Here is an 11,917-nt window from a genome sequence, read left to right as displayed (position 1 = left end):
TAAGCTACCCTTTGGCACTGCCGAGCTAGGGGACAGAAGGGGATGACCCCAGAAATCACCCCGCAACAAAGGTTCACTGAGCCCAGCTCCGGCTCCTCTCCACTCCCAGCCCAGACACAAAGGCCGCATCCTTGCCACAGTCCCACACAGTCACCATGGAACAGAGAAGCCAGCCTACTTACCGCCAGCAGAGCTACCCAGAGGGCCAGAGCTGCACGTGCTGAGCAAGGGGTCAGAGAGGCGGCTGCCCAGGGCACTGGGCGAGGTTGGCGTGGAGGCAGGGGAGCAGGGGAGTGATGGGATACCACGCTCAGCCAGGATGGTGGAGCCTGTGAAAGGGGAGGGAGGGAAGGACACGCTAGCTGCCTGTCCAGGCCAAACTGGAGAAAGCTCCATCTCTCACAGTGGGTTCCCAGGCTTGACCACACAGACCAGCCACAGGGCCGAGAGCGGGATTTTGCAGGCTGGTGCAGAGGATCATTTGATATTATTGCCGTGGAATGTAGCTAATCAGCTAAAGACTTTGACCCCCGTCAGCATCCAGCCTGGCCTCTGTTCTCACCTATGAACTGGAAGGCCACATCCTGCTTGCTTCTTGCTAAAACAGCAGCTCCAAACTAGGCCCCTGCCTGGCACCTACCTCCGCTCCTCCCCATGTATGCTTTCTGCAAAGCTTCCTGGGCCGGAGCATGTACGTTACCATCTCCTCTGCCCCGCAACCTCACCCTCCTGTTCAGAGCCCTGCACTCTTCACCACTGTCCCCAGATATCACCCACCTTTTCTGCATGGCACCTCTGCAATGCCTTTGCCTTCACCCTTTCCCACCTTGTTCTGATCATAGATTCTCTCCTCCCCTCCTTCCTCCTTCTGTCACTCACTTCCTCTCCTTTTATATATATATATATAAAATATATATATATATATTTTTTTTTTTCAGACGTAGTCTCACTCTGTCACCAGGCTGGAGTGCAGTGGCATGACCTCGGCTCACTGCAATCTCCACCTCCCAGGTTCAAGGGATTCTCCTGCCTCAGCCTCCTGAATAGTTGGGATCACAGGCACATGCCACCATACCCAGCTAATGTTTTTGTATTTTCAGTAGCGACGGGGTTTCACCATGTTGGCCAAGATGGTCTCGATCTCCTCACCTCGTGATCTGCCCGCCTCAGCTCCCAAAGTGCTGGGATTGCAGGCGTCAGCCACCATGCCTGGCCTTCCTCTCCTTTTTAACAATCCATGCCTACCTCTTTCCCTCCTTCCTTCTTTCTTCCCTTCAACAAATCCTTACCGAGGACCTACCAGGCACCAGGCCCTGTGCAGACAGAAAGCTGGAAACAGCCCCTGCCTTCAAAGAGCTGGCTGTCCAGGAAGCCTCTGGGGGCTGTCCTCAAACTCCTTCCTCCGGGCCGCCCTGACTACCCCCAGACCACATTACTCCCTCAAGTACACACACACACGCACTACAGACACACGACTATAAAACCACAAAGGCTGGGGTATTATTTGTTCTGTGCGCAGGACTCCAGTTTTGTTTCTCCAGTAAAACCATGAGCTTTCTTTTTTTTTTTTTTTTTTTGAGAGGAGTCTTGCTCTGTTGCCCAGGCTGGAGTGCACTGGCGCCATCTCGGCTCACTGCAAGCTCCACCTCCTGGGTTCACACCATTCTCCTACCTCAGCCTCCCGAGTAGCTGGGATTACAGGTGCCCGCCACCATGCCCAGCTAATTTTTTTTGTATTTCTAGTAGAGATGGGGTTTCACCATGTTAGCCAGGGTGGTCTCAATCTCCTGATCTCGTGATCCACCCACCCTGGCCTCCCAAAGTGCTGAGATTACAGGTGTGAGCCACCATGCCCGGCCCATGAGCTTTCTTAGAACAGGAAATCTTATTCACCTGTGACTCTCCCACAAATCCTAACATAATGCCCTGCACACACCTAAGTGCCCAAAGAGATCTTTTTTATCTGTAGTTATTAATTCTAATTCATTTAGTGATATTATTATTTCTAAGGATATTCAATAGATGCCCACAGGGTTTCTCTTACTGTGTTGATATTTTTCCAAGTTAATTATCATCTCCTTCTTTCACGAATTCACAACTCCTATTTACTTTTCTTGCCTTCTTGCATTGGCCAGCATTTTTAGAACATCTGTAAGCCATCTCTATTATATTCCTGACTTTCATGAGAATATTTCACCAGTAAGCATGGAACTGGCTGTATGTTTTGTGATACACATGAGTGAAGGAAATAACCTTCTATTCTTAGTTTACTTAGGCTAGCCACAAAGCTAAGCATTCCTCTGTAAGGTTAATAATGACCCTTCATACATTGCCACTGGTTAGTTATTCCTTTGAAGTCAGTCAGGATCTTCAAACACCAATTTTCTGGTTGAGATGCCCAATTTTCCAAACAGATCAGGAGCACTCTGTTGAATGTCTATTGAATTCTGGGTGGTTCTTCTTCAACACCCACCCTGGCCTATCTCCCTCTTGAAAGGGAGAAATCTGGATTTTTTTTTTTTAAGCCTCCCCTTTGCTCCAGTCTAGTAAACCTCTTTGGGCAACAGAAGCCTTACTGGAAAGCTACTTAGCTATTATTAGATGGTGCTGAGGGAAGAAAGTACCTTACTCTTATGTAATTTCCTTGCCCTGAGGAATAGTATATCCTGGTCAGTGAAATCAGCTTGACTCTTTTTTTTTTTTTTTTTTTTTTTTTGGCATTCCAGCCTAATTTCTTTTTATTCCATCTTGAATTCTCACCCAAGCCTGATTCATCTGCCTGCTTGCTTGCTTTCTTTGTTTCTCTTTCTCTCTCCCTCTTTTCTTGAAACGGAATCTCACTGTTGCCCAAGCTGGAATGCAGTGGCGCCATCTCAGCTCACTGCAGCCTCCACCTCCCAGGTTCAAGCGATTCTCCTGCCTCAGCCTCCCAAGTAGCTGGGCTTACAGGCATGCATCACCACCACCACACCCAGCTAAATTTTTTTGTATTTTAGTAAAAATGGGGATTTGCCACATTGGCCAGGATGGTCTTGAACTGCTGGCCTCAAGCAATCCATCCGCCTTGGCCTCTCAGAAGTGCTGGGATTACAGATGTGAGCCATCACGCCTGGCCCTTTCATTCCCTTTTTATTTATGTTTCACTCCATCTTCATTTGGTCTCCTTCCAGAGTTGGAAGTCCCCAATGATTTTTATATGACTTTGCATGCTCTCACAAACCAACAGCATTACAAACATTAACATATGTGTATTCATTTATTCACATGTGCCTATACACAGTATGCCAATCTCATAGAGTAACTACCTCATGCTCACTCATCTACACACATTATCTTACCTATCAAGCCTCCTGGGCTGAGGTCTAGGCTAGGGGCGGTGAGGCCCAGGGGTCTCCAAACTTGGGTAAGCATACTTGCTAAAGAAAACCAATTCAGATGTCCAGAACCTGTCCAAGGTCTACAGAATTAAAATCTCTGGAGGTGGGGTCCAAGAATCTGCACTTTAATAGGTTCTCCAGGTGAGTCTAATGAAACCAGCTCAGTCTCACAGAGCTGGTTCAAAGACCAGCACTCGGAAAGCATGAATACTTGCTCACTCTGGGGTACAGAGGTACCAGGAGACACTCTGTGAAAAGATTTCTGGCCAAATTAGTATGTAAAAACTGTACACCAAAACCACCATCACCGTCTCCTTAATCAAACTTCATATTAAAGGCTCTGAGAAGTCTTGCAATAAAGAATCTTCCTCCCTTCTTTTCTTAACTCAATACACATCCCCCAGGCCTTTCACACCCTGTGCCCCCCAGAAAAGGCAGGTCCAGAACTCTGCTGCCCCACTTCCCCCAAGGCTGCCTACTCAGGTATTCCCCAGAGTCCCCCAATCAGACACCACCCTGTACCACCTGACTACTGACATTCCAACCTCTTTTTCTCATTTGGACTCACAAACTTCCTTAAAGGTGAGGACCTTTATTTCCATTTTGGAGAAATGGTAACCAAGACTCAAAGAGTTAACTGCTGGGAGAAACCTTTTTTTCTTTTTTCTTTATACGGAGTCTCGCTCTGTCGCCCAGGCTGGAGTGCAGTGGCCCGATCTCGGCTCACTGCAGCTCCGCCTCCTGGGCTCACGCCATTCTCCTGCCTCAGCCTCCCGAGTAGCTGGGACTAGAGGCGCCCGCCACCATGCCCGGCTAATTTTTTGTATTTTTGGTAGAGACGTGGTTTCACCGTGTTAGCCAGGATGGTCTCGATCTCCTGACCTCGTGAGCCGCCCACCTCGGCCTCCCAAAGTGCTGGGATTACAGGCGTGAGCCACCGCGCCCGGCCTTTTCCTCTCATTTTTAAGTGGTCACTGGGTTGTGTGCTTCTGGATTGTTTATGTATCTGTGAGACTATGGGTTGATCCGATTCTGGGCATCAAACTCAATAATTCGAGCTTTTCCCAGTCTCACCCCCGGGTGAGTCTCCCAGGTGACATATACGGGCTACTGACTAGATGACCGAGTCCCGCCCAGAACTCACCTTAGGTGTCTGTGATTCCTTAGCAACATCATCAAGAGCCTGGAGGAAGGGAAGCTCGCCCTTTGTCCCCTACCCGGATCGTCCCCGCCTCCAGGAAAGGCACACGCCCAGGCGCAGTTGCGGGCACTCACCGAGGATGCGGATCTGCGTGATGGTCCCGTGCAGGCCGAAAAGCATCCAGAGCGGCTGCGAGGCGTCCACGCACAGCTGCATGCCGGCGGCCGCGCCATTGTGGCTGAGGTGCAGCTCGCCGTCGGCGTTGACCACCAGGCCCAGGATGTCGCCGCTGTGCAGGGGCCCGGGCACGCGGCACACGGCCCAGAACTCCTTGCGGTCCACGAGAGCCTCAGGGCTGAAGGGCAGGTCGGCCGGCCGCAGCGTGCCGGGGTCGCACGTGGTGACGCCGAAGGACAGCGCGCCGGGCCGCGCGCCACCCGAGCGCGTGACCTTGACGAAGATGGTCTCGGCCACGCGCACGGGCCGGCTAGTGAAGACGAGCGCGCGCTCGTCGCGCCCGTGCTCCACGCGCGCCACCGTCTGCTCGTCGAGGATGCGGACGTGCGCGCCGGCGCGCAGGGCGTGGAAACGGAGGTCGCCGTCGAGCTGCGCGGGCAGCGCGCGGCTGTGTTGCGAGTTGAGTGAGTTCTGCGGGATGGGGCAGCCGGCGGCCGGCGCGGCCTCGTCGCTGTCCGCGCCCGGCACGTTGAGGTCGCACAGGCTCACCGAGAGGCGCGCGTCGTCCGCCTCGCGCCGCAGCGACGGCCGCCGCAGGGCGGTGAAGGAGCGCGGCCGCAGGCAGTCTGGGAGCACCAGCTCGCTATCTGCGCGGGAGACACGTGGCGGTGTCACGCAGGACTCCCGGGAGGCGGCCCCGGCGCGCCCCGCTGCCCGGTCCCTACGCGCGCACCGTTACAATCCCGGATGGCTAATGCCGCACACGATACTTGTGATATAAATTAGCGAGCACAGTCAAGAAACTGCTCTTGCAGAACATCTGTTTAAACAGAGGAATAGGTGGGGGGAAGCAGAAACTTAAACCATGTGAGTGCTTCCAAATACTCACAGGTGCTTGCTATATGCAAATGTGTACTTACCCATTTTCTACAGTAAACGTGTACTCCTTATAATTTAAAATTTTCAAAAATTTAACTCCTGGGCTCCTTCTGTCTTATCCCTAGCACCTAGAACAGCGCCGAGCACTCTGTTGACAAACAGTGATGAAGGCCTAACATCCTGGGAAGCCAGGGAGCAACCACTCCCCAGCAAACACACACAGACACCCTCTTTGCGTACACTGTCTCATCTAACCTTAACAATTACCTTTTGAGGCTACCATTGCCATGTCAGGACACAGGCTGAGAGAAGTAGATCTATCCAAGATATCCTTTTGAAAGTGGCTTAATAGGGAATCAAACTCATCATTCTTTTTAAAATCATACAAGTTATACAAAACGGTATTTTGTAGAAAATTCAGTTCAGCAAAAAGAAAAAATCGCCTGTAAGCCCACCACCCAGATAAAAACATCTTTAATATCTGTATGCATGACCTTTCAGCCTTTTTAAAGGCTGTATTTTTGGGTTTTTTTGTGTGTGTTTATTTGGCATTTTTTTTGTTTTTGTCTTTGTTTTTTTGTTTGTTTGTTTTTTTGAGACGGGGTTTTGCTCTGTGGCCCAGGCTGGAGTGCAGTGGAGATAGCTCAGCTCACAGCAACCTCCGCCTCCCAGGCTCAAACCATCCTCTCACCTCAGCCTCCCAAGTAGCTGGGATGCACCACCGCGCCCAGCTAATTTTGTATTTTTTAGGTAGAGACAGGATTTCGCCATGTTGCCTGGCTGGTCTCCACCTCCTAGGCTCAAGCGATCCTCCTGCCTCAGTCTCCCAAAGTACTACATTAGAAGTGTGAGCCACCACACCCAGCTGGTAACTTTTTTAGTGCAAAAATTGTGTCATGCTATATAAACATCACTTGTTTTTTACCTTTTACACGTACTACATAACTGAAAATGTGATGACATTGAAAATGCGATGACCCATTTCCCCAGAAAAATGCACATTCTCACTAAATTCTGTAGATAATTTCTCGGCATTCATGAACTACATGAAGCCATCCATGGGCAAGGACTCCAGGCTAAGAACCCTTGGAGCTTTTTTCAAAATTTTCAAAAGTTTAACTCCTGGGCTCCTTCTGTCTTATCCCCAGCACCTGAACACCTCTCCATGCCAATAACTGTTTCCATAACCATATTCTTCTAATGGCTGTGTTATGTTCTGCTTTATGGAGTCCTATAACTTGCAATAAAAGTAATCACCATGTTCCATGAATTACCCCTGCAATTCATTCTTACAGCAGCCCGTGGAAGTGTTCCTGTTTTACAGATAAAGCTCAGCGGCGTTATGACAGCCACCATGTGGCAGATCCAGGATTGAAAAAAAAGGTCTGTCCAACTCCCAATGCCGCATTCTTCACTTCCAGACTCTCCTTGTTTATTGAAGCCCTTCTGTGTGAGTCAATCTCTCCAAATTTGCCTGGTGCCACTGTAAGCCGCACCGTGGACCCCGATCCCTTCCTTCAGGCCTTCTCTCTGAACCTCTCCAAGGGAGAATCTGTGCTGTCTCCTCAGGAACTGGGTTAAGGATGGCTGGGGTTCTCGGGTATGACAGCAAAGCTTGGGGGATTGCTCTGGTAGGGACAGCAGAGGCCAAAATTCAGCTCCACCTGAATGTAGACATGGTCACTAAACCTCCCTTTTTTCTTTCACCCTTTCCCAGAACTGTGTTGTCTGGCCCCCAGAAAGCTCTGGGTGTGGGCCCTTCCCCCCAAGCCTCCCAAAGCTCTGGAGAAGCCTCCTGGGGCCTGGCTGATTGGGGTTTCCTGGAATCATGTTGGCGAGGAGGAGGGAGCCGGCCGGAAAATGTGATTATTCCAGGGAATTGACTCTTGACAGTGATGGTGCAGAGAGGCTGGGGGGCTGCGGAGAGGCAAAGGCAGAGGCCAGGAGGGCCTGTGCAGGGGGAGGTGGGAAAGACAATGGGAAAGGCAGAGGCGAGGAGGGCCTGTGCAGGGGGAGGTGGGAAAGACAATGGGAAAGGCAGAGGCCAGGAGGGCCTGTGCAGGGGGGAGGTGGGAAAGACAATGGGAAAGGCAGAGGCCAGGAGGGCCTGTGCAGGGGGAGGTGGGAAAGACAATGGGAAAGGCAGAGGCCAGGAGGGCCTGTGCAGGGGGGAGGTGGGAAAGACAATGGGAAAGGCAGAGGCCAGGAGGGCCTGTGCAGGGGGGAGGTGGGAAAGACAATGGGAAAGGCAGAGGCGAGGAGGGCCTGTGCAGGGGGGAGGTGGGAGACAAATGGTGCAGAGCTGGGGAAAGCCAGTGGGCTGACCTGAAGCCTGGGGAATAGCCCCTGCTCCCACACCCCTCCGGCATTCCAGGCACTGGCCCTTGGGAACTACAGAGGGTGGGAGACAGAGAGGGGGAGGGGCAGTAACAGCAGGGAGAAGAGGAATCAAGTCGCTCAGATATGTCCAGCCAGAGCTCCAGGAACACAGCTGTCACTGGGCCCACACCACCACCTCAGGACAATCAGTCCAGAGCTCCTGGGGCTGGGCAGACCCTCAGAACAAAGCTCTTCATGGGACTGGATGTAAGCTATCCTGGTCTCTCTGCCCCTTCAGGCGTCCCCTTCTACTTAAACATGCACACTACCAGGTGCTCACTAACTCCCAGGCAACCTGTTCCACTGTGGAGTTAATCTGTCTTTAAAGAGTATTTCCTTCTCTTAAACCAAAATCTACCTCCCTGTATTTAACCCACTACCTCCTGAGCTGCCTATCAGCCCAGTACTGAAGACAATTCTCAGGGAATACTCAGACTTCCCACACACCTTCCCACCTCTTAGACAATGAACAGAACCAGACTCAGTACTCTAGATGTGCACCAACCAGCTCAAGGCACAGTGTGGCCATCACCTCCCTTGGTATATATGCTATACTTCTAATAATGCAACCTAAAAGTACATTAGGTTTTTTCAGTAACCAACATTCATATACTAGTAGGCAGGACAAGAGCACAGTTAAGTGCAATGAATTTGAAGTCATCAGTCTAGGTTCAAATCCTGGCCCTGCCATTTCCTGTAAGACAAGGCTGAACTTCTTGGGGGCTCTTCAGCAGTGAAATCAGCATCTACTGATTTACATAAAATCTGTATCTAATACTCCCCTTAGAAGAGACGCTGTGAGGATGAAAAGGAGTAAGGTACACAGGGCACCTAAATAGGACACCTGGCACAGTCATTAGGCTAATATAAGCCATTGTTATTGGCATGTGAAATGCCACATGATTCAGAAGAAAGTGCATGGGCTTTGGGTGATCCAGGTCTGGATCAGGCCTAGGTTTAAATGTCTGACCCAGCACTTGGCTGATGGTTTTTGGGTAAACAACCTTCCTCCCAGCCTCAAATTGCTCACCTAGAGAATAGGGGTAATAATACCTGCCTTGAGTTGTTGTTGGAAAGCTGAGGTAAAGTGGGACCATCCCCAGCACCAAGAAGCTACCCGATAACTTCAGATATTAGTATTTGCTTGGCTTGAGCATAGTCTCAACTAAAAGTCAGGTACACCTGTCCTCAGACCAGGGGCTTTTTGAACCTTAATGCAGGACTTCACATCAGTCATGATAGGTACCCAGGAAATATTCATTGAATGAAATCACCAAAGACCAAGAAGCAGCAGCTAAAATGTAGAGGTGAGAGGATAAAGAAAGGAAGCAGAAACAGTGGAGGATGTACAAAGAGAAGAAGGGGGTAGGAAGTGGATCCCTTTAGCCTTGATTGAAATCTTGCTAGAGTTGGGAGGGGAGGGACGAAAGCTGCTAGGAAACAGCTAAAAACGGAACGAATCCCTAGGGCCAGTGCCCAGCCCAAGTCTGTCTTCTCTCCCTCTCCACCCCTCAGGGTCAGGAGCAGCTGCAGGCAGCCAGCAGCTCCAAAATAACCATCCCATCAGTGAGCCCAGCTGTGTCGAGGCCCTGAAATAGATGAAACTCGAGACTCAGGAGCTGGTCAGAGCACCCTCCGCAGAAGGGACGGCAAAGGTCACAGCTGAGGGAGCCAATACCAAGTTAGAGGTCAGGGCAGTGTTTGGGGCCCCAAGCCATGGGAGAACACCATGGAACCAACCTCGGCCCAGGGCTGCACCACTTGATGGATAAGGCTTAGAAAAAACAGATGGGCAACCTGTCACCCCAAGCAGTGGGGTGGCCCCACATTCGGAAGCAACAAGTTACATAATCGGTGCCGGGACACGTGCCCACCTACTTTGGAGGTGTTTATGATGGGAACAGAGACGGCACAAGGCCACGAGGAGAAGCTGCTAAGCTGACTCCCCTTGCATGTCCCATCATTCAGGAAAGAACCTGTCAGTCTTCAGCTCTTGCCTATTCTGGTGGCCGGCAGTGGCTCTACCGACACCCTGAGCCAGAGCAGAAATAAGCAGGCACTGCCAGGGCAGGGAGGTCCCGGCCATGTGTTTCCTCTCCTCTAGGTGGTGCTGGGGGCCCTACTCACCGACCTACTGTGTGCCCAGCCCTGGGCAGGGAGTCTGGGAGAGGGAGGAGCCAGGAGTCAGTGGAAAGGGCAAGGCTTAAGGGCAGGAATTTGTTTGTTTGTTTGTTTGTTTGTTTGTTTTTTGATACAGGGTCTTGCTCTGTTCCCCAGGCTGGAGTGCAGTAGCAAGATCTAGGCTCACTGCATCCTCTGCCTCCCGGGTTCAAGCGATTCTTGTGCCTCAGCCTCCCAAGTGGCTGGGACTACAGGTGCACACCACCACGCCTGGCTAATTTTTGTATTTTTTGTTAGAGACAGGGTTTCACTAGGTTTCCCAGGCTGGTTTCGAACTCCTCAGCTCAAGTGAACTGCTGGTCTCGGCCTCCCAAAGTGCTGAGATTACAGGCGTGAGCTACCATGCCTGCCCCGAAGTCAGGAAAATATTTGAATACAATTTGATTACCAGAGTCTTGGCATCTAGGATTAGACAGAAGCTTAGAGGAACTAAGGAACTAGGAAATCCACTTACCCCTGCCAATCTCTCAGCCTGGCTGGAAGCTAGAATGGCCCTAGGGTCAGGAAGTTTACCATCTCCCAAGGCTCCCTCCACCTTGGAACAACTATGACTTAGAAAAACTCTCCTGGTGGGAATCCATCTGTGTCCCACATACCCTCCTTGAGGCTCCCTCTGAGTCTTCTCTGCTTTACAATAAATATCCCCTTATAGGATCAAGATCCCCAGCTAAGGCTGAAGTCCCCTTCCTGTTTCAGAGTGGCCTAGGGAAGGTATTCTGGAAGACACAGGAGTTGACTTGACTTGGGCTGAAGCACAGGAGGGTTTGGGTTGACAGGTGAGAAAACTGTTAGCAAACACCTGGTGAAGAGCAGGATGGGGAGGGAGAGGGGACAGACTGAGGAGGGCCCCAGGGCCAGCTGTTGCCCAGAAAGCTACCCGGGCCTGCCATACGCTGCCAGCAGTGCAGGGTAACCAAGGTAGGACCTGGGCGTGGAGGACCTCGGGCAGGCCAGGGCCTCCTTTGAGGCAGAGCTGGCCGTCAGCCTGAGAGTCCCATTTGTTGACGTTCTCACATCCGGAGCACTGGCTAATCTGTAACCAAGGGTCAGCCTGCAGCCGCCCGGCTTGCTGGAGGGTATCTGCTGGCCTCTGTTTGGGAGGTGCTGCCAGCCCTTTACTGTCTCCACAAACATCCTCCTGCTGGTCCGCATCTGGCACGGGGCATGGGAGGGAGCCGGGGAGGGCGGGTGCCTGGCTTGGACAGGCAAGGGGGTTCTCCACCCATCTCAGCACCCACCTCCACCCTCTCCCTTTAAACCCAACCATGGGAAATTTAGGAGAAACAAACATGTTTTCTGGGGCTCACAGAGGGAAGGGCAGAACATCCTAGAATTACTCAGTCACAGACTTTAAGATTCAGAGAATCTTCAAGCCATGGGATCTCATAGATTTATAGAATCATTTGGTCTAGTGGATCTCAAACTTTTTTAAAAAGCAGTGGAATCCTTTTGTCCAACAGAACCCAAAGCTCTAGCCAAAGTCTAGGAGGTGGGCAGAGCACCTGTCCCCTCCTCCTCTCTCTGGCCTTCTCTGCAGCCTCCAAGACACCTCTGTGGAACCCCAGTGTTCCAAGGAACCCAGCTGGAGAACCACAGATCTCGTTCCAAGGAGCAATTTCGATTGCATGGTTTTCCTTTCAGCCTGATACAGGGACCTGGGTTCAAGGCTCCCTCTTCTAGTTGGAGAGCTGGTTTGAGGGGTTGGCTTTGCTTTTTTTGGCGGGGGAGAGTGGTGTTTTAAAATTAGGTATTCCTTTTTAACCTAAAGACAAAAGCCCTTCTC

General features: G+C 51.3%; 2 protein-coding genes across 2 annotated transcripts in view; one reads left to right on the top strand and one right to left on the bottom strand.

The window, feature by feature from the left end:
* NEURL1 (neuralized E3 ubiquitin protein ligase 1) overlaps positions 1–11,917 on the bottom strand; it is a 105,961-nt gene that overhangs the window by 9,190 nt on the left and 84,854 nt on the right. Inside the window, exons 4-5 of the mRNA XM_050804912.1 lie at positions 4,653–5,342; positions 183–329 (exon numbers count right to left, since the gene is read on the bottom strand). Of these exons, the coding sequence (XP_050660869.1) occupies positions 183–329; positions 4,653–5,342 (837 nt within the window). The remainder of the gene's footprint in view (positions 1–182; positions 330–4,652; positions 5,343–11,917) is intronic.
* Positions 5,539–11,917, top strand: part of ATP5MK (ATP synthase membrane subunit k) — a 201,510-nt gene continuing 195,131 nt past the window's right edge. Inside the window, exon 1 of the mRNA XM_050804929.1 lies at positions 5,539–5,542. The gene's annotated coding sequence lies outside the window, so the exon portion shown is untranslated. The remainder of the gene's footprint in view (positions 5,543–11,917) is intronic.

The sequence above is a fragment of the Macaca thibetana genome, chromosome 9 (genome assembly GCF_024542745.1).
Source record: "Macaca thibetana thibetana isolate TM-01 chromosome 9, ASM2454274v1, whole genome shotgun sequence".
Taxonomy (NCBI): domain Eukaryota; kingdom Metazoa; phylum Chordata; class Mammalia; order Primates; family Cercopithecidae; genus Macaca; species Macaca thibetana.
Note: the sequence above shows the minus strand (reverse complement) of the source record. Positions and strands in the feature narration are given on the sequence as shown.